Here is a 23,672-nt window from a genome sequence, read left to right on the forward strand (position 1 = left end):
GGTTATTGAAGTTGTCACTCCCAAACTCTGCCCACAGCTTTAGCTAAAAGGTCTGGAAAGCCCCCTCCTACTGACCCTTCATTTTGACATTATTCCAAGCAGATATGGCATTCAGGCATTTCGGTCACAGAATTTATTACCACTAGAAATTCTGGAGAATTTGATAAACGTAGGGTTTCAAACTTATGATTCTAAAAATGGGATAAGAATCTTCATCCTACCATACTTCGTGAAATCAAAATCTCTTTTCTGACAAAAGAGGAGACATTCATGATTTTTTCAGTCTGAATGCACTTATTAAACCTTAGCCCTTTCTTCCCCTTTCTTAAGTGCCTAGACAAACAGCACAGTATAACAGAGCAAAACCAGCCAAATAAAAACCAAGATGGGAGTAAAAGACCCGTGGCCTTTGCTCTGGTTTGATCACAGAATTAGCTGTGCAGGTGACAGCCTTTCTGGGCAGAAGCTTCCTCACTGGTAACAGGAGAGGCTGGCTTAGGTAACCTTCCCAGCTCTATGAACCCATGATCTAGAGTGATCTCTTTATTTCCTCAGAGAGAGAAAAATTAAAACAAAACAAAACAGGGAAGTGATGAAAATGTTAAAATAATGTATATGAGGAAAGACCTCCAATGAAGAACAGAGCTTCTATCATGGCTATTTTTAGAACATGAGCTGCTTAAGGACAGGGACCACTTTCAACTTACTTCCTACACAGACATTGAAGGAGAGACCGCACGTGTGGTGGGCAGGGCAAGAGGGGGCTTGCCTCAGTTCTGGATGGGAACAATGAACCCCCATGCAGGGCAGCCCAACAAGTGGATCCACAGCTGGCCGGGCCTGCGCTCTTTTTCATGTCCTACCCACTTGTATTCAAGGTGAGGCCACCTCACCAGACGTAAATCCTGCTCAGAGAGGCAACTGAAGACCAGCAACTGGCATTCTCTCTCTGGCCAACAGGGGAATAAAGAACTTCTTGGCTCTGGCTACTGCTGGCACTATAGCGGCTGGACATGGAGCTCCGAGTGTCCCAGACTACAGGATGGCAAACAAGGAGGTACACAGGGACTCTGTAGTTGGGCCTCAGGAGTCTGGCAGTGTGGTCAGCAAATGGGATTGCCCACCAAGCACATTTTAGCAGAAATCAACAAAATCTCACTTGCTAATGAAAGGGGCTAAATGGCATGGAGTGGAGGATATATGGAATTTGGGAAAGCTTCCATCAAAACAACCAGGAGTCAATGACTAAAATCGACAGCAGGTGGGACTCTTCTGGAACAATTACAACCGGGGCCTCCTCCCAGGGGGCCCCTATTTACATTCGACTATTTCCAAGGTAGAGGAGAAATGGCAAGTCTCCGGAGCTACGGGTGCCCACCTGGCGGTCCCCACTACAGATTCAGACACAACTACAGAGTCCAATACTGTGTCATCAGCACAGTATATGCTGCGTATATGTGTATATGTGACTATATAATTGGTATATGTGTATATGTGTATATGCTGTGTATATGTGACTATATAATTGGAAAGGCCTGGTACAAGGAGAGAGTAATTAGCAGAATTAGCCGACTCTCAGGAGCACCAAGGAGGGCTGAGGGGCACAGGGCCGGGGGCGAGCTGGGGAACAGAACACAGCAGCCTCTCCTCTGATTCCCCTCTAGCCACGTGCCTCTGCTAACATATCTCACAGGCTGTTCAGTGCAGTGAAGAAAGAGTCTGGGGCTCCCGCTGCCTGAGCCCAAGCACTGTCCTACCCCCTGTCCCCGGGCTAGACCTTGAGCTCCGTGCTTCTGGCTCCCGTCACTGCCTCACAGCAGCACTGTGAGCACCACGGGGCACTGCCATGCTGGAAGTATGTAAATTAGGGAGGTATAATCGACAGGTATGCAATGACTCACCAATGAGGCCTCATTTAATCCAGTTCAAATAAAAGATTTTGTTTAAGAACATGGGAACAGCACTCTCTACAAGGATGCTCAGTGGTCGCCTCTGTCTCTTCCTCTTGCCCTTACCTCCATGCCCCGTCAAGTGCCTACTGTGCCAGGGATGTGCCTGGAGATGGACACGCACGCTCTTAAGCCTCCTTGTCCCCTTCTCTAGGAAGCCCGCGGGCTCTCCTCTCTGCCTAAAATGTCCTTCATCCTCTCCACGATCACACATATCCCACCGGCCTGTGAAGTCCCACTCTCTGACCATACAGTAAACAGCTCGATTCTCCGCTGTTCCACACTTTGTTCTAGAACCTTTGTACGTCACCACTGTTTCAAGTCTAAACATTTCATTTATATTCTCTCACCAACACTTAAAACATCTTGGGGGTAGGAACCATATTCTACCTATACCACCTTCACAGAATTATGTACTTGTACTATGCTAGGCTCATAATAATTACTGAAACGCATTCTCCTTTTTCTACTCAGAAAAAGGGCTCACTGCAGAGGGTCACTGGAGAAGGCTAGCTAAGGCTTCTGAAGGTATGTACTACCTTTCCGTCAGCTAACTGTTTTAGTACAGAAATGCCAACATGCATGTACCACTTTATACCGACTGGGCTGGCTAAAATAAAAATGACAAGAAGAGCTGGGGAGAATGTGGAGAAACCGGAACCCTCATGTATTGCTGCTGGGAAGTGAAATAGTACAGCCACTCTGGAAAACAGTTTGGCCGTTCCTCTGAAAGTTAATTGCGGTTACTACGTGACCCAACAATTACACCCCTAGATGTACACACAAGAGAACTGAAAACATACACCCACTTAAAACTAGCACACAGATGTTCATAGTAGTCTTTTCATACTACCTGAAGAAGAAACAATTCAAATGTCCATCAACTGAGGACTAGATGAACAAGATGTGGTCTCGCCACACTATGACGATCATGCCATGAAAACGAACGAGGTACCATTACTGCAACACAGATGAACTCTGACACCACGGTTAGGTGAAAGAAGTCAGATGCAAGAGGCCACTTACTGTATGAGCTATTTATGTGACATGCGCAGACCGCACAACAGAAAGCAGATTAGTGGTTGCCTGGGGCGGGGGTGTGAGAGGTGGGAATGAAGAGTGATTGCTGATGGATACAGGGTTTCCTTTGGGGAGACGAAATGTTTTAGAATTAGATGATGGTGATGGTTGTACAGCCTTGTAAACAGAGTAAAAGCCACTGAATTGTATCCTTTAAAAGGGTGAATTTTATGGTTATTAATTATATCTGAATTTTTTAAAAAACAAAAAACAAAACTAAAAACCTTGACACAGAAATGCTAGTAGGCTGCTATGATCCTCAGACTCGAGAATATACAAAACCCACATGGGGTGATTATTAAGCTCTGAATTCCTGGGCTTCCCTGACACCGCCACAGAAGTTACGGCCCACCGGGTTCCATGTGGAATCCGGTAGCCTGCATTTAACAAGCACACCAGGGGATGCTGATCCCAGTTACGAGCCATGAAGCAGGTTTCTCAAAACACAGGTGTAATGATTTAGAATCAGAAGAACAGGATTCACTTTCAGAACCTGCTCCTTTCTGGCTATATGACCTCAGTCAAGTCACGTAACCAATCTACTCCTGAGTTGCCCTAACTGTAAACGTAAAGAAGAACATCTTCTTCCAACAGCGTGTATGTGTGTGAAGTGTCTGGTAGTATACACGGCACACAGTTGGTGTGCCATACATGCTGGTGAATCCCAGCCAGGTGCCAAGGCCATTGGACAAACATTATCAAGTGACTATATAGTCGGAAAAGCCCGCTGCAAGGAGGTATTAATTAGCAGAACAAATTTTTAAAATAATCACTTACTGGATTTTGCCAAATATGAAACAGACGTTAAAAACCAAGCATCACTATTTGCAAACTATTGAAATTAGTCTATCATTTTCCATGCCTCTGACCGTAAATTTGGGACTATATCGGGAAAAACAAAAACAACAGGTATTTATTTAGTCAGTTGATGACTATAAAGGATTTCTAAAGGCTACTTGGGTAATAAAAGCCATACCTGTACCCTACTTTCTTTTTTCTTCTTTGTATCTTCTCTTACCAAGCAGAATGGAAGAAATAGGAGGTTACCATGCATGTTCTGTCACATCCCCCAAGTGTCTCCCCATTCCCGGGGCCTATGGGACATAGCCTGTAGGAAAGCACTTAAGGAAACAGTGGGGCCGTTACCTTCAGGTCACGGTGGATGATCGGAGTCTTGCACTGATGCAGGCGGGCAACGGCTTCGCAGGTGTCACAAAATATCTGGAGCACTTCATTCTCTGTAAAACCTGTTTGCAGGCGCTGGTTCATCAGGTTGACCACCTGGCCTCCTGCGAGGGGGCACAGAGCAAGCGGGAGGTTAGCAACATTCTGACTCACCACTCACTCAAGACAATGAATGGGCTGTCCACAGAAGAGCAACCTGGACAAAGGTCACTGGCTGAGCCACGACTGCAATCCAAGTGTCTTGATTCCCAGACCCAGATTCGTCTTCTTACAATCTTCTTACAATCCAGGGCCTCCTCTGATGCAGCAAAACCCGTTTATTTTATAAAGTACTCCAGATGTGAGCTGCCTTCACAACATCTTGAGGATCAGAGAACTGATGGTCTGGTCCTGCTCTAGCCACTTGGTTATGCTGTCCCTGTTTGTACGGGATGAGGCCACAGGTTCAACATGCCGTATTCCTTAGTAAGAATGAGACTTAGTAAGAAAGAGACTCCAGAAACAAGAAGAAGACAGCTTTCTGGTCTGTCGTTTAGGAATGGCTTGGTCTCTCTAGCCTCACTCACTACTTGCTGCCGAAAATGCAGAAATGCTCCACCAATATTTCATCTCCAGGACCAGAAGACTGATGACCTCACTTACAAAATTATCCAGATCCCTGGATGTTCCCACTGCCTTGTCTCGAAACATTTTACCATCTAAAAAGGAATGGAGAGGAGGAAACAAACTGCCAAGTTCAAATTGGGTAGTATCTTATAAAATTGGCTTAGGGTTATTACAGAATTGGCTGAAATTATCAGTTAACATTACATTTTGGGGATTAACCACATATTTAATTTATGGACAGTACCTTTAAAGGCAAGGAAAATTCAGTGGAAGTACGGATGATTATAAAACAGGGCACCAAACAGTGAGGCAGTGACCCAAGCTTGTAAGTGGCAGTTGCTTAGGCCAAAAGAGCCAGACCTCCAAACTGGTTGTATGAAAGGCAGTCAACTCTGAATCAAGTCAAGCTACAGTCTGTACGTCCCAAGATAAAGGCTGCTTGAAACTCCAAGCTTTCAACTACTTAACTCCACTGTTCACAGCAGCATCGTTTGAGTATAGCCTTACTGGCAATTACAGCTTGCAAGCAAGGAGAGGAAAGGTCATTTCCATTAGACGAAAAGAATTATTTTCCCTCATAACACAAGGACGGAGGTGTGGGTGGAGAAGAGAACACATGAGGGAGGGAGTGGGGAGGCTGAATCCTTTCTTCAGTCCATCTGGAGTTGGGACTTTATTATGTGCCTTCATTGCTTGTTTTAAAGCATCACAAATAACACATTCATCCTCACCCTCATACATTCTCATTCACATACAAGCACCAAACCTGCCTGAAGCTAACAAAAGAGGAGTTTCGTATTATCCACCACTTCAAATCGTTTGCCATAAGAATAACCAAGAGGTGACAGCAGGCTCTGTACCTTTCAGTCTCACAGTCTGCCCATCTTTAAAACCACAACAACAGACATTAGGGCACAGGGTACATTCACTGAAATGACCCCCGTGCCCTTGGTAATCAAAGTGCCAGAACAATGGGAGCTCAAGGTCTGGGTTTTACACTTACCCCTACAGAAGTCCATCAGAATGAGCACTTCCCACACATCCCCGCTGCTCACGTTGTTGATACTGGAGTCAATGTAACCAACAATGTTCTTGTGCCCCGACAGGTCTCTCTATAAAGAAGAGTTGGGAAATACAGTATTAGATACAGACACCAGTAGGGACAGAATGAGTGCATCGGTTCCATTAGCACAGATAATTTAAATACAGATAACCTTAACGCAGTGAGAGGTAGGACTGCAGAGGAGGGTCAAGAACAGGTTTCCAGTGGTCTCTGAGAGTCATGGCCAGCTCTTCAGTCAACAGTTCTATAGCCCTACTAAAGCACAGCACGCTCCTGAACAAGATTCTGGAAGCAGATGCACAAAGGGTGCCTACGTGCTTGTTCTATCAGTGCTCCCCGTAAGTCAGGAGCAAAGACGCCCATCTCCAGAAGTACTGCAGAGAGTATGAGCCAGACAGTATGAATTATTTAAACGTGTGAATTTTTAATTCAGAAAAAATAAACTGGTGAGTTTTTTTTTTCCTGGTTGTAGGTACACAAGTGGATTCAACATGACTTTTAAATAGTTTGTACTGTTTTTCTCCCTTTAGGAAATATATGAAAAGAATAACCGCTTCACAATGTTTTGAATGGCCTATGGTGGCATCCCAACCTAAACATTTTGCTCATAATTAAGCCTTTCAAGTCAACCAAATGGAATATAAGATAGGTCCTGTTTCCAGCTCTCTGGTTGGAACTGCATATGCTCTCTTGGGGCTGCTTATGGAATTCACTGAGCCAGCAAATGTTGACGGAGCACTTCCTGTGTGTCAGGACCCATTCAGGCACCAGAGGCTGCCTCACACCTTGCTATCATTATTTCAGCATCCCTAGAGGCAAATCTTTGTAACGATGATGTTTAAAATCCAATGTCATTAAGAAGTAAGTTGGGGAAAGAAAAAGTGAGCAAGCTGGGTAGAAGGATTTTTGCACAAATTCAAGATTAAAAAAAAAACAAACTAGGTTTAATAAATTATTTGGTTTAAAAAAGGGGGAGGATAGTGGAAATATAAGTGGTTGAGTTACCAGACAAACATGACTGTTCAGGCCATAAAAACAGTAACTACCACTACACAAACTGGAGATTTGGCTGCTTAGAGTGACAAATAAAGTCTCTTTTAATCTAAAATTATATACCCAAACAAGAAGAAGTCTCATGGTATCAAAAGAATATACCTGAACCCTGAGCATCAAAGTTAAAATTCATTAGAACTTTCCTCTGAGTGAGGGAGTGAGAACGACTGCTGCTTCAGAAAGGTAGACAAAAATAGAAATGGGACGGCTGGAACTGACAGTGGGAAGTCACTGGAGCCCGATACAAGAACAGTTTCAGAGAAGGGATGGGATGGAGGGCAGGGAGAAATGGACTTGAGCACATAGAGCTGGCGAGTATAGATGAGTCTTCTGGAACATTCTGTGCTCCAGAGAGGAACAGCATTGCCAGAAGGAATTCTCGGGATGAGAGAGAACTGAGCATGGGAGAGTGTAGGGAGCCAGGAGCAGAAACCTTCAGCATAGAGGAGAGGACAAAGGATGACTGATGGAACCTAATCCTGCAGGAAGAGGGGGCGGGGACTGAGGGCACCATTAAAGGGACTGGTCTTAGAAAGAGGAGCAGGAAGGAAACGAAAATGGATATGCATATTGGTTTACAGCTGGAGAAGGGGAACTTCAGTGAGTTCAGTTCTATTGTTCTGTTTTGGGTAGAGAGCAAGACCACGTTTGCAGTATAAGGGAATGAGAAAGCAGCTTGATGAGAGAAATAAAAGGCTTAGAGCAACTACTTTGGATGACAGACAAAGGAGATGATGAGGCAGAAAAAGCCGTCTCTCGAGTTCTGCACAACAGAACGTGATTTCAGGGTTCATGTCGTAGAGCCCCATTCTTCCTCCTGCTTTTTACTCTCATCACCAACTCTTCAAAAACTTGATTTCATTTACACAGTCGAGGAAGGAGGAAGAAATGGAGAGGAGTTCTGAAGCCAAAATAGAGCAGAAGATCATGTTCTCCAAATGTTCACAGGAGGAATGAAAGACTAATGTTTCCACATTAGTAATTTGTCTACATTTAACTGTTTGAAAAAGAATCTGCAATGCCACCTCTGATTTGCCTCACCCCAAGAGGAATAATAAAGACTCAGGAAGGAGGGGGGAAAAAAAAGCATCTGGTAGAGCCAAGAGGAGGTCAAGAGCTATTAGAGGACCCAAACTGGATAATGAACATCTGCAGATGGCATCCTAGAACAGTTGCCAAGCTGTTTGCTGATCAGTTCAAGTTCAAATTCCCGTTCATTTTGTCTTCTGCAGAGTTCCTGAGAGACAACCAAGCAGAAAAGATCTCCTCTTTGGAGGGAGCCCATGGCACTCACTTTTAACGACCTGATAATGCAGCAACATCTCAGATTTTAGAGTAACATCTTACTAGTCTGCAACTGATAGAGAAGATCGATTTGAATGGCTGTGAAATGCAGAAAAGACCAAGAGAAAAACTTACTGCAAAGGGAAACTGACTCACATGGAGGGTTGCCCTGCCCCATTCGTAGCACCAAAAGGCCAGAGGAGGCCCAAGTATTCCCTGGCTTTGGTTAAAAGCCCAGTTCCAGACTTGGAGAACAGAAATGGACACAGAGGTATGGGACAGAACCCACACGGTTTTGGAGCTCAATCACTCAGGAAAAGGCAGGATATAAGGAGGATACCTTGATGCCCTTGGCTTCGACTCTTATTTGGGGTACATGGAGATAAAAATCTATATTTTTGAGTATAAGTCAAAGCGTGATTTTAAGGGGAGAAAAGTTCATTTAAATTATTGATCAGATCAGTTTATATTACATGATTTAAACAGTGGTAAGTCTAAGGAGTGTGTATTGTCCTTTTAAACTTTATATTTAGATTACCATTACAGAGGACTAATAAAGTACTGACATAAACATGCTATTAGAAGACCTGCTTTATTAAGTAGATATTTTAAACGAGTTGTAGTGGCCTTATTAATATATTTAACTGTTTGAGGTGCTAAAAAACTTTCTTCATAAATACATGCAAAAGCTGCCATTTGAAAATCATGCCTTTAGCTTTGTGCAGTGGCAGTATTGTAGTCATGAGGTTTATCCGAGGCGCAATTATTGCTAATTGAAAATCATGCCTTCAACTCAGATCTTATAGGTTATCACAAATCTCAAGTTTATCTGGGGGCCTAATTAATGATGTTTGTAGCACAAAACAGTATTCTATCCCTATGCTCAAAACTCCTACAGCAGGAGGATTCAATCCCCAAGTAAGTACATCTATAAAAACCTTCATATTGAGTTCAGGAAAACAAAGAAGATAGCATTCTAAAGAGCATATCAGTAACATGCCACTCACCTCCAGGCAGTAAAAATGAGTACGGTATATAACTAATTTCCCTATATATTTGCTCAGGTCACCCTTCCTTGGAATGTCAGCATGATATCTGCAAATTCACAGTACTGATAGAGCTTGTATTTGCAAAGATTAAGTTTTCAAAGAGATAATTTACCTGCTTTGACCCTCCATTCAAATATTCAACATTTTCTGCTTTTTATGACTCAGCACTATTCCTACTTCCGGGATCACACCATGGTTCCACAGATGCTTTTAAGCAAATTTCAGGTCCTTTTTAACTTAAAGGTGAAGAAATCCAGTTCTAAGGCCTGAAATTTGTTTATTTCTCCTACTGGATGCTTTTTTTTTTTTAAGTTAGTTGGGTTTTTTTTTTTTTTAGATTTTATTTATTTATTTGATAGAGAGAAATCACAAGTAGGCAGAGAGGCAGGTGGGGGGTGGGGGGGAAGCAGGCTGCCTGCTGAGTAGAGAGCCCGATGCGGTCTCGATCCCAGGACCCTGAGATCTTGATCCGAGCTGAAGGCAGTGGCCTAATCCACCGAGCCACCCAGGCACCCCTCTCCTACTGGATGCTTTGTGAAAGTCTTCTGCCTTACTTTTCTTTGCTCCTTTCCCCCTCAATCACTCTAAATTTCCTTTATAACTCTCTTTGAGGAGTTATTCACAGGCCCAGTAAAACATCAAGTCCAGTATAGTAATGAAAAGAAACACTTTTTTTTTTAAAGATTTTATTTATTTATTTGACAGACAGAGATCACAAGTAGGCAGAGAGGCAGGCAGAGAGAGAGGAGGAAGCAGGCTCCCTGCTTAGCAGGGAGCCTGATGCGAGGCTTGATCCCAGGACCCTGGGATCATGACCTGAGCTGAAGGAAGAGGCTTTAACCCACTGAGCCACCCAGGCACCCCCAAAAAGAAACACTTTGAGATCTAGGCTAGCCCTGGTATTCTATGAAGGCCAAGGTATCTGGGCTTCTGCTTACATAAGAAGCCCAAATAACGATTCTCGTCCCCACACTCACATTGACTCTCCCGTTCCTGAGTCTTACTCACTAGTTAATCCTGTACTTAGTGAATAGATCTTTTTTTTTTTTAAAGATTTTATTTATTTATTTGACAGATCACAAGTAGGCAGAGAGGCAGGCAGAGAGAGAAGGGAGGAAGCAGGAAGCAGGCTCCCTGCTGAGCAGAGAGCCCGACGGGAGGGGCGGGGAGGGGAGGGGTCCTCGATCCCAGGAGACTGGGATCATGACCTGAGCTGAAGGCAGCGGCTTTAACCCACTGAGCCACCCAGGCGCCCCAGTGAATAGATCTTTAAAGTCATCTAAAATCTGATTTAGAACAGTGCTGCTCAAACTTTAATACGCGTATGAATCACCTGGAGATCTTGTTTAAAAGCAAATTCCAATCCAGTAGCTCTAGGAAAGGGCCCCAAATCCTGCTCCTCAGTGGCCACTTAAAGTAGCAAAGATCTAGAACAGTGCCACCCAAAATGTGGCCCACAGATGTGTGCTGCTTAGTAAACTGTTACCAGTGCAGAAGGAGAGAAGAAGCTTGCTTCAGGACATCAATCAATTTAGTAACTAAGTGGACTTACTTCTTTTCCTAGTGATATCTTACCTATGAGGAATGCAGTTCCTTGATTTACATTCTGGCACAATATCCTCTGAATAGCACCCATAGGCTTACAGCCAACTGATATTTGACAACAGTGCCAAAAAAATGCAATGAGGGAAAGATAAGTCTTTTCAAAAATGATGCTGGGATTGTAAGGGCCTATTTAGCCAGAGCGATTCCATCCGGTTAAACAGTGATTTTGTTGTTTATACAGTAAAACTTAAACTGACCCCCCCCCACCCCCGCAGGGAACTTACTTAAAAACAAGTCCCGGAAACCAGTCCCGGGTAACAAAGCCCAAATACAAGGGTGGGTCAGGCCAGGTGGAGGTATCCAATCAGTGGGAGCGCATACTGTCTCCCTAGCTACCAAGGAGTGTGGGTCCCGCCTTTTGGGCGCCAATTCTGACCAAGGTGATAGGCTAGTTCAAATATCTACTAGGGTAATTTGTAATTCAATTGGTGACCTGTGTGTGACCTAGCATGACTGTGAAGCTTTCTCTGTGTGTTACAATCTCATTGCCACCTGTGCGTGGCCAGGCCCAACCACATGGCCTTTGCCCTTAAAAGCTAGTCTGTAAGGCAGAGAGGAGTCACCTCTTTGCAAGAGATGGCCCCGAAAGGTCGGTTTGATTCTCGATGTTTGGCGCGAAATAAAGCTTTGTATCAGTCTCGCTCCTTTAATCATGGACCCATTACTGGGGGACCTTTCAGGACAACTAGATTATCAACATGCAAAAGAATAAATTAGATCCCTACCTCATACCATTCACAAAAGTTAATTCAAATTGGACCAAAGATCTAAAAACTCCCCAAAGAAAATATGCACACAAATCTTCATGGTGTTCGATTAGGTAATAGTTCTTAGATACACCACCTGAAGCACAAGCAATCAAAGGGAAAAAAACAGATAAACTACGCTTCATCAAAATTAAAAATTTAGCACTTCAAAAGACACTAATAAGAAAATGAAAGACAATGCAAAGAATGGGGAAAAAATATTTGCAAACCATACACCTGATAAGGATCCAGTATCCAAGCTATATAAAGAACCCTTAAATTCAACAATAAAAAGACAACATAATGTAAAAATTGGCAAAGGATGTGAAAGGACGTTTCTCCAAAGAGCATATAAAACTGGCTGATAAGCACATGAAAAGATGCTCAATGCCACTAATCACTTGGAAAATGTAAATAAAAACCACAATGAGGTATCACTCCAAACCACAAGGATGGCTATAATAAAAAAATAGAAACAATAAAAAATGTTGCCAAGGATGTGGAGACTGGAACCTTCATACGTTGCTGGAAGAATATAAAATAGTGAAGATCCTGTGGAAAACAGTTTGGCATTTTTTCCAAAAGCAGAGTTACCACTTGATGCAGCGATTTCATCCTTGTGTATATACCCAAGGGAAATGAAACACCATGTTCACACAAAAATTTGTACACAAATGTCCTCAGCAGCAGCACTATTCATAATGCCAAAAACTGGAAACAACCGAAATGTCCATCAGGATAAACAAAATGTGATACACACACACACACACACACACACACACACACACGGAGTCTTATGCAGCCGTGAAAAGGGAAAAGGTACTTACACATGCTATCACATGGATAAAGAAGGCACTCATCCATGCTAAGCATGGTTAAACCATAATTATGCTAAGTGAAAGAAGTCGTAAGAGTCCATATATTAGATTATTCTATTTATATGAAATGTCCCAAATATATACCAGAAAGTGGACTATGTTTGCCAAAGACTATGGCAAGGTGAGCATGAGGAGTGACTGCTAACAGGGATGGGTCTCCTTCGAAGATGATGAAAAAAAAAAAAGTTCTGGAATTAGATACAAGGTGGTGGGTAAATGGCCCTGTGAATATACTAAAAATCACTGAATTATATTTTTTTTTTAATTTTTTTTTAAGATTTTATTTATTTATTCGACAGAGAGAAATCACAAGTAGGCAGAGAGGCAGGCAGAGAGAGAGAGGAGGAAGCAGGCTCCCTGCTGAGCAGAGAGCCCGATGTGGGGCTCGATCCCAGGACCCTGAGATCATGCCCTGAGCCGAAGGCTCACTGAGCCACCCAGGCACCCCACTGAATTATATTTAAAAGGGTGAATTTTTATCTCAATTTACAAAGAAAAGTAGCATGACAAGCTAGGGAAAAAATAAACACGCAAGAGGGAGAAAGAAAAGGAAAACAAGGTTCTCCGAGCAGCACTCATCCAGAGCAGTCAGGCAGCTCAAAACGTAATCCCTGCTAGAGCCTTTTGAGAAGCAGTTTTCTTACAATAATGTCACTTCTTTGGACCCTCAGCCCAAATGCAGACAGCTTGTACTGTTGATGAGTTCTTCCTTACATCCAACTGGAAACTTCCAGCTCTTGTTCCTAGACGGTCCCCTTCAGAGCAAAAAGAGCAAGTCTTCTTTTTCACTTTCTAAACAATTGAAATATTATTATTGAGACTCTAATTTTTTTTCTCTAGGTTAAATATACCTATGTTCATAGACATGTTTTTTTAGTTGCATCACCACTTAAATGCTTCACTTTGTCTGTATCCCTTTGACAAGAATGGCCCCAGGAAATGAATGGAATACTCCAGGTGTGGTCTGACTCACGCACAGCAGACCAGCATCATCACCTACTATTCATTTTATTAACGTAGCTAAAAATGGCATTTTTATCCTTTTGGCAGCTGCATTACACTACACATTCATATTGAGTTAACTGACCGCTAAAATACTAGTCTTTTTCCATTTTACACTGCTTTAAATCTCTGCCTTCCCAGAACTACACTTGTAAAATTGTTAAAATCAAAATTCAAGTGTATGACCTTGCCTTGTTATTTCATCTCATTAGAATCAGTCCATTACTCCAATTCATAAGGATCATTTTGGATCCTGATTCTATTACCCAATGTAGTGGTTATATTTTCCAACTTTATATTAGGTACATAATTGATAAGTGTGTCTTCTCTTTAACCAAGTTATTTGCTAAATGTAAAATAACATAAAACTAATGGTAAGCTGCAGGGCTTTTTTCTTAGAAGGCTTCCTCCAAATATCAAACCACTGGTTAGGAACCGTTATACACAGTAGCTATTACTCCTGGAATCCAGCCTAGACTCTCCAACTTGCTCATAGACCTCTGGTGAGTGTCCTTACCCAAATGACACAATTTTTAGACACTGGACCTAGTGCACTCCCCTGAGCTTCCCATCCAGAAACCCTCCCAAAAAGGCCATGATGTTGATATAACATGGCCTGCTCTTACCCAACCTGAAGGTTCTTTGGATCCCTGCTTAAAGTAAGTAATACACTGGGGCACCTGGGTGGCTCAGTGGGTTGAGGCCTCTGCCTTCAGCTCGGGTCATGATCCCAGGGTCCTGGGATCGAGCCCCGCATCGGGCTCTCTGCTCAGCAAGGAGCCTGCTTCCTCCTCTCTCTCTGCCTGCCTCTCTGCCTACTTGTGATCTGTCAGTCAAATAAATAAAATCTTTAAAAAAAAAAAAAAAGTAAGTAATACACTAACATTCAAAAAGAAAAAAAAAATAAAGAAATAATTTTCTACTCCAGTACTCATCCTCTATAAGGAACTCTCCCTGTTTCTTTCCCTTTCTCCCATTCACCCTCCCTCCCTCTCTTTCTCTTGCATCCTTTCAGTGTTTTGTTCAGGCAAATCCAAACAGTATGTATTATGTATTATGTACACACACACATATCTTACACAAAAAATAGCTTCAAAGCATCTTTTTAAATAATCTGTTCCAGATTCTTGTCCCCCATCAATCCTGATGTCCCTACTGTGCACAATCTACCTTCCTCTCTTTTAGGAATATGGAAACATTTTCTTGCCTCAAATCTTCTGAGATCTCTTCTGTTGAAAGCAAGTCTTCAAATGTCACTGGTGGCAGCTCGCTGTCCTCACTATCAAGCTCACCGCAGATGGAATCCATCTGGGCCAGGAGATGTGAACACAGAACAGCACTTGGTACATCTTGGGCTTCAGTTCTTACCCCTTTAAGTCTGAAGATAACTCATCTTTTCCTGCCTTTGGGTAAAGGAATCTGAACTCCAAAACCCAATTATCTGCCAGAACCCCAAATCCCTTTGGTTCCATCAGGGCACATGTCCCAAATGTTATGAAGGCCTCCTACCATACCCTGGTAAATGGTACACAGCATTTGTCAAAATAAAATGTCTCTGTTGAAACCACTACCTGGGGCACCTGGGTGGCTCAGTGGGTTGAACCTCTGCCTTCAGCTCGGGTCATGATCTCAGGGTCCTGGGATCGAGCCCCGCGTCGGGCTCCCTGCTCAGTGGGGAGTCTGCTTCCTCCTCTCTCTCTGCCTGCCTCTCTGCTTACTTGTGCTCTCTCTCTCTCTGTGTCTAATAAATAAAATTAAAAAAAAAAAAAAAACTTTAGAAACCACTAACTATTCTTGAGTTTGGGTGCGTGCAACACACACAACCTCACTCTGCTGTCAGTGCAGAGAAGACGCTGCTTCTCCAACTACTAACACACAAGCCTTAGCCTGTTATAAATTATGTTGCCTCCTCCAATTCCTTTCACAATTCTGACACTGAGAGAGGTAGGGTTAGGGTATGGCCTCTATCTGACAGAAGTCTGAGCCTAGGAGGGTTAAAAACGTCCCAGAGGGCTTTTGATTAAAATGGCAAGAAAAAAAATTTTTAAGTAAGTTGAATACTTCCTTTTATCGCTGCTTCCTTCTAAAGTCTTACTAAATGATGTAAAGAGTTTGTTTTTTTAAAAAAATACAAACTAGGGGCGCCTGGGTGGCTCAGTGGGTTAAAGCCTCTGCCTTCAGCTCAGGTCATGATCCCAGGGTCCTGGGATCGAGTTCAGCATTGGGGGGTTCTCTGCTCGGCAGGGAGCTTGCTTGCTTCCCCCCGCCCTCTGCCTGCCTCTCTGCCTACTTGTGATCTTTGTCTGTCAAATAAATAAATAAAATCTTTAAGGAAAAAAAAAAGCACAAGCTGAAGAAGACTTCCATTTCCGGGAAAATGGAGTCAAGGTGCTTTTGCTTATTCTCCCTTCTAAATACAACTAAATATAAATACTCTGGACACTAGAATAGATTTCAAATTTTTTTTTAATTTATTTATTTGTTAGAGAGAGAGAGCGAGCGAGCACAGGCAGAGTGGCAGGCAGAGGCAGAGGGAGAAGCAGGCTCCCCGCCGAGCAAGGAGCCCGATGTGGGACTCGATCCCAGGACGCTGGGATCATGACCTGAGCCGAAGGCAGCCGCTTAACCAACTGAGCCACCCAGGCGTCCCTAGAATAGATTTTAAAAAGCATAATAAGAAGGGTCTGATATGTGGATAGAAAACAGCTAGCTAGAAACTTTAGAGCCCGAGGAATGAAATGATGGTGAGCTGCCTGAGTTTTCTTTTTGTCCCATATATCCCAGACTAGAAACTAAAGCAATTGGTGAGTTAAAAACACCAATAAAAGCTTGCTCTCTCTAGCCAAAGCCAGGAAAAGGCAGCCTGGAAAGACAGAAACTCACAGACACTAACTACTCTATTCCAGCCAAAAATCACAGAAAAAAACTGCAGCCCCTCCCTGCAGACATGCCAGCAAAAGCCAAGTGGGGTGCCCAGACTTCCACCTTCACATACACACTATATCTATGTATATAACGTATTCTTGTATAACTAATATATGTAACATTAATTAGAACATTTAAAAGCTATACAAAGAAATGGTCAACAAATATAGGAAAAGATGCTCAACATCACTAAGCATCAGCAAAGTGCAAATCAAAATCACAAGGAAGTAACACTTCATGCCTGTTCGGATGCCATTTTTCAACAAACACACACACACACAATAACAATTGCTGGCAAGGATGTGGAGCTATTAGAACCCTTGTGCACTATTGGTAGCAACACAAATTGGTACGACCACCAGTGGAAATCAGGAAATTAAACATAGAATTACCATATTACCCAGCAATCCCACTTCTTGGTGTATATCCGAAAGAATTAAAAGCAGGATCTTGAAGAGATATTTGCGCATCCATGTTCACTGCACATTATTCACAATTACCAAGGGGTAGAAGCAACCTAAATGTCCACTGATGGATAAATGGCTAAAGAAAACGTGGCATGTATTTATAATGGAAAAAGACTCGACCTTAAAAACGAGAGAAATCTTGTCATTTCTACAATATGGATGAACCATGAGAATATTATAGTAAGTGAAACAAGCCAGTCATAGAAGGACAAATACTGTATGATTCCACTTACATGAGGTACATAAAACAGCCACATACACTGTGCCAACAGTTAAAAACACCGTGCACTTAAAAATGGTTAAGATGGTAAACTTTAGGGGGCCCTGGGTGGCTCAGTGGGTTAAGCCTCTGCCTTCGGCTCAGGTCATGATCTCAGGGTCCTGGGATCGAGCCCCACATCAGGTTCTCTGCTCAGTGGGGAGCCTGCTTCCCCCTCTCTCTCTGCCTGCCTCTCTGCCTACCTACTTGTGATTTCTCTGTCAAATAAATAAATAAATAAATAAATAATCGTTTAAAAAAAAAAAAAAAGGTGGTAAACTTTAAGTTAGTTGGTTTTGACCACAAGAGAAAAATTATTTTTAAAACATAGAGTAAAATTAAAATAAAAATTTAAGTACTGGCTTAAAAACAAAAAGAAAGCTTCAAAGTTGAAATAATAGTTGTTTAGTTGATAATCTATGCAATATATTCAAATGAGCTGAACATTTATACCCACACAAAACCTGCACACAGATGTTTATAGCGGCTTTTATTCATAGTTGCTAAAACTTGGAAGCAACCAAGACGTTCTTCAATAGACAAATGGATAAACTGTGAAACATCCATACAATGGACTATTATTCTGCTCTACAAAGAAATGAGCTATCAAGCCATGAAAAGACATGGAAGAAACCTAAATGCATATTAAGTGAAAGAAGCCAATCTGAAAAGGCTACACACAGAATGACTGCAACTATATGGTATTCTAAAAAAAGGCAGAACTATGGAGACAATAAAATGAAAATCAGTGGTTATCAGGGGTTGGGCAATTTGGTGGGATCAACAGGCAGAGCACAGGCAATGTCTGGGGCAGTGAAACTATTCCATATACTATAATGGTAGATACATTTTATACCTTTGTCAAAATCTGTAACACAATACCAAACTCAATGTATAATACCAAATTAACCTAAAATAAACTATGAACTCTAGGTGATAATGATATGTCAATGTGTCAAGTCTCACCTCAAGTACCTAGGAAAAGAAGAACAAAATAAACCCAAGCAAGCAGAAAGAAAGAAATAATAAATAAATATAAAAATAAAAATCAATGAAATTAAAAGTGGAAAAATAGAGAAAAATCAATTAAACAAAGCAGTGGGTCTTTGAAAACATCAAGCAGCGACCTCTAGCAATACCAACAAAGAAAAAAAGAAATAAGATACAAATTACCAATATCAGGAATGAATCAGGATTTTTATCACAGACCCAGAACACATCAAGGGATAATACAAGAATATCACTAACAGCGAACTCTACATGTATAAATTGGACTTAACTTAAATGAAACAGATCAATTCCACAAAAATACAAACTATTACAACACACCTAATATAAAGGATAATTTAAACAGCCCTATATGCATTAAGGAAACTGATTTTATAAATTAATAATTGCCAAAAAAGAAATTCCCAGGCCCAGATGGTTTCACTGGAGAATTCCAACAAATGCTTAATTGAAGAAGAACAAATACCAATTCTACAAAATCTTTTCCAGAAAACAGAGAGGAGGGAACACTTCCCAACTCCCAACTCATACGATAAAGCCAGAACTACCCTTATACCAAAACCAGAAAAAGCTTAATAAAAACCCAAAACTACAGACCATTAACCCTCTCTACAGCTGTAAAAATCCAAAATATTAACAAATAGAATTCAAAAATAAGTAAAAATAATTATAGACCATGACCAAGTGGGGATTACTACAGGGATGCAAGTTTGGTTTGATATTTGAAAATCAGTCAATATAATCTACCATATTAAAGCTAAAGAAGAAATATCACATGAGCATATCACTCGATGCAGAGAAAAAATATCTGACAAACTTCAACACCGATTCATGATTAAAAACTCTTAGAAAAATAGGAATGGAGGGAAACTTCCTCAAATTTATTTTTTAAATTCATTTTAAAAAACCACGGTTAAACTTATGGTTATTAGTGAAAGTATTCTTTCCTCCTAAGATTGGAAAAAAGGCAAGGATGTCCACTCACCATTTTTACTCAACATAGTATTGCAAATTCTAGCCAATGCAAGAAGACTAGAAAAGGAAATTAAAAGGATACAGATCAGAAAGGAAGAAATAAAACTGCCTCTCTTTGCAGGTAACACAATGGTCTATATAGAAAATCCTAAGGAATACAGAAAAAAATTCTAGAACTAGGGGTGCCTGGGTGGCTCAGTTGGTTGAATGGCTGCTTTCCACTCAAGTCATGATCCTGGAGTCCTAGGACTGAGTCTCCCATCGGGCTCCCTGCTCAGTGGGGAGTCTGCTTCTCCCTCTAACCTTACCCCCTGTCATGCTCTCTCTCTCTCTCTCTCTCATTCTTCCTCTCCCAAATAAATAAAATCTTTTTTTAAAAATTCCAAAACTAGTAAACAAATTTAGCAAGGCTACAGGATAAAAGAGAAACACAGAAAAATCATTTGTTTGAGGCACCTGGGTGACTCAGTCAGTTAAGCATCCAACTCTTGATTTCAGCTTAAGTCATGCTTTCGGGGTTGTGGGATTGAGCCCCATGTTGGGCTCTGTGCTCAGTTGAGAGTATGCTTGAGAGTCTCTCTCCCTCTGCCCCTCCTCCCACTCACACTGGCACTCTCTAAAATGAATGAATGAATGAGTAAAAATCAATTGGTTTTCTACATACTAGCAATAAACGTATGGACACCAAAATTAAAAATCCAATACCATTTACAACCATTCAAAACAAAACCAAAAACTTATGTCTAAATCTAAGAACACGTACAAAGCTTCCTTAACGCCGATGAAAAAAATAGAAGATACAAATAAATGGAGAGATGCACCATGTTAATTTATTGGAAAACTAAACAGAAAATATGTCAATTCTACCCAAATTCATATATGAGTTTAATGAAATTCCTATCAAAATACTTGCAAGACATTCTGTAGGTAAGGATTATTCTAAAATTTATGTGAAAAGACAAAAAAATGAGAATAAGTAAAATAATTTTAGGGGAAAAAGAAGTAGGAGGAATCAGCCTGATTTCCAGACTTTTTATAAAACTACAGTAATCAAGGTTGTGTGGTATTTGGTAGAGGGAAAGCCATATAGATTAATGGGAACAGAACAGAGGAGGGTCAGGGTGCCTGGGTGGCTCAGTCATTAACCGTCTGCCTTCGGCTCAGGTCATGATCCTAGAGTCCTGGATTTGAGCCCCACATCCGGCTCCCTGCTCAGCAGTAAGCCCACTTCTCCCTCTCCCACTCCCCACGCCCCTGCTTGTGTTCCCTCTCTCGCTGTGTCTCTATCAAATAAATCGATAAAATCTTTAAGAAAAAAAAAGAAAGAGGATGTTCTGAAGATCGGCCCTCAAAATATGCCTGAATAATTTCTGACAAACATATTCAATGGAGGAAAGATAGCCTTTTCAACAAAGGGTGCTGGAACAATGAAGCAAAAAATGAACCTCAATAGAAGTCTCACACCTTACATAACATTAACTCAAAATGGACCACAGACTTAAAACACAAAACTATAAAACTTTTAAGAAAAAAAGACAAAATCTTCAGTATCAAGGGGCAGGCAGAGTTCTTAGAAATGACACCAGAAACATGTTCCACAGAAAGAAAAAATAGATAAACTGGATTTCATCAAAGTTAAAAACAAAACAAAAACAAACAGAAAGGTCTTAGGAATTAAAAATCCTGATAAATAAAAAATTCAACAGGGTATTTGGAATGTAAAGCTGAGGAAATCTGCCAGAAAGTAGAGAGGGGGGAAAAAAAGAAAGAAAAAGAAAAGGGAGAAAACACGAAATATTAGAAAATCAATTCAGGAGAACCAACATCCAAAATAACAGCAATTTCAGACAAAAGGAAGACAGAATAGGATATCACCAAATGAGACAGGCCAAAATTCCTCACAATGTAAGGATAGGAATCTCTTGATTACATGGGGACACCATTTATAAATACATAATAAATGTACACAGCAAGGTGTATCATCAAGGTATTTCAGCACTATAAACAAAGGGGAAACATAAATTTCTAGGGGGAAAAAAAATGGGTCACACCCGAAGAGCCGATATTAGAATGACTTCGAACTTCCTATGCACAACAATGAAAGCTAAAATACATGGTACAGCAATGCTTTCAAATACCTGAATGAAATGATTTCTGAGACAGAATTTTACACACAAGGTTTCATACGTGTGAGCATAAAATAAAGACACTTCCAGACTTTTAAGGTCTCAAGAATTTACGTACTATGCATAAGGAAGCTACCATAGGATAAGCTCCACCAAAATGAGGAAGTAAAGCAAAAAAACCTGAGTCAGGAAATCTAACAAAAAAGTGAGGCAAAGGGAATGACTAAGAAATTCCAAGATAAGACTGTAAATTGGGCCTAGAGAGCAACCAAACCAGATTTCACTGAGTTAGGAGACTGAGATTTCTTCAAGATAAAATGGACAGAACACATAAGTGCATTTAAAAGTTGTTGTTGTTTTTTTTAATGATTTCTACAGCCCAGGGAGAGTTTGGGGTTAAACTGTTGAAAAGTACATAGGAAAGACAGACCAAAAAATTGAAAAAGATTATTAATTCCAGTGAAAACAGAGTTATACAGAAAAGGCATAGTAATTCTAGTCCACCAGAAGACTCTGCAAGTACAGTGTTTTCATACATGTAAAAACAAATACTACTTAACATATTGCCAAAACTTCTTGCAGCAGAATTGGAAGTGAGCATGAGTGCAGGTATCTGGGAAAAAGGGTGTGCAGGGGATGAAACAGAGCTAAATTTTTGCTTTCCATACTATATATTGCCTAAAATGGAGAAAAAAAAATCAGGAACTAGCAATATCAGCATGTTATTTTGAAACATATCAAATGAATCAACCAAAAGTGGTTGTCTCTGGGACACTGCAGTGACATAGGAGGGCGCCTCAGGGAAGTGCTTGAAGTTTTGGGGAAAAAGCTTAGTTCACCTATGTGATTTAAGTTGTGAAAAAATATAAACTCAAAATGGAACCAAATCTTCCCCAGCTAATACACAGCTGGACCAGAACTTGAACTCATGTAACCGAGTTCCCGATCGGGTGTGTTAATTTGTGACCTCGTAAGGGGCCTATGTCCTCCTAGTTCCACACCCGCCTAGCACAAAGCCAGCCCTCAAACACGTTTCTGAACAAGTGGGAGAAAGTTAAAGAACGGGATTACTTTCATAATGCCAGAAAATGAATGAGAAGGGCATTCCAGACAGAGGAAACAGCAGAAGCAAAGACAGGAAAGGGAGTGTGTGTGAGAGAGCTCAGCAAGGCAGGGACAAGGGGAGGAGGGGCAAAGAGAAGCAGCCAGAAAACCCAGTGGCCACGGGCGGGAGATGCAGTGAGGCTGGTTGTCCCGAGCTCTGTGGCAGGGGCGCGGACGCACACTGATTCTTTGAGGACGGATCTGGGCGCCCTATGTATTTGAGCCTTGGGGTTTTTTGTTACTGTTTTGCAATGATGACAACGACACTTATTTCTCTCAGTAAATGGTTTCTTCTCAAATGGTTTCAGCTTTTTGGAATCTAAAGTAGTACGAGGCTCTCTAAAATCCTGAGGTCTTTTTCAGTTCACCCAACTGCCGTACAGCTGGTTACTCTAAGTGGCGCCCGAAGGGCCAACTCCACAGCAGAGAACAGGGAAGCACAGCCTCGTGGAATCCCTACAATGCCACCTTCACTCATTTTTTTGGACCTCTTTTTGTTCTTTACAAGAGCATGAGAATCCCGGGCATAAAGGAATCATCTCTAGGTGAATATTTGGATCAGATATTACCATTATTCATACATTCATTTCATCCAAAAAGTCTATTAAGTATAGCTGACACTTGAACAAGGGGAGTTTGAACAGCATGAATCTAGATGTGTATTTCTTCACTTAAATATGGTACAGTTCTGTAAATGTTATTTTCCTTATGATTTTTTTTTCTTTTTTTTAAAGTAGGCTCCAAGTGGGGCTTGAACTCACAACACTGAGATTAAGACCTAAACTGAGATCGAGAGTCAGACACTTAACCCACTGAGCCACCCAGGTGCCCCTTCTCATGATTTTCTTAATATTTTCTTTCCTTTAGCTTCCTTTATTTCAAGAACACCGTGTATAATACATACAACATACAAAATGTGCATTGACTGTTTATGTTACCAGTAAGACTCGCAGTCAACAGCAGGCTGCTACTAGTTAAGTTTTGGGGGTGCTGAAAGTAATACGAGGATTTTCAACTCTTCAGGGGTCAACTCCCCAGCCCCTGTATTGTTCAAGGATCAATTGTATTTACTTTATGCCAAGCAGGCTGCTGAAATATAAAGGTCCTGATTTTTTATTTTATTTTATCTTTTATTTTTTTTAAAGACAGACCTTCTTTCTTTATTTTTTTTAAAAGATTTTATTTATTTATTTATTTGATAGAGATCACAAGTAGGCAGAGAGGCAGGCAGAGAGAGAAGGGGGTAAGCAGGCTCCCCACTGAGCAAAGAGCCCGATGTGGGGCTCGACCCTGAGATCCATGACCTGA

General features: G+C 41.3%; 1 protein-coding gene across 1 annotated transcript in view; it reads right to left on the reverse strand.

Moving 5' to 3' along the window:
- The window catches only part of AAK1 (AP2 associated kinase 1), a 158,905-nt gene that overhangs the window by 54,384 nt on the left and 80,849 nt on the right, over positions 1 to 23,672 (reverse strand). Inside the window, exons 4-5 of the mRNA XM_080813302.1 lie at positions 5,824 to 5,932; positions 4,176 to 4,318 (exon numbers count right to left, since the gene is read on the reverse strand). Of these exons, the coding sequence (XP_080669428.1) occupies positions 4,176 to 4,318; positions 5,824 to 5,932 (252 nt within the window). The remainder of the gene's footprint in view (positions 1 to 4,175; positions 4,319 to 5,823; positions 5,933 to 23,672) is intronic.

The sequence above is a fragment of the Martes martes genome (assembly GCF_963455335.1).
Source record: "Martes martes genome assembly, chromosome: 9".
Taxonomy (NCBI): Eukaryota; Metazoa; Chordata; class Mammalia; order Carnivora; family Mustelidae; genus Martes; species Martes martes.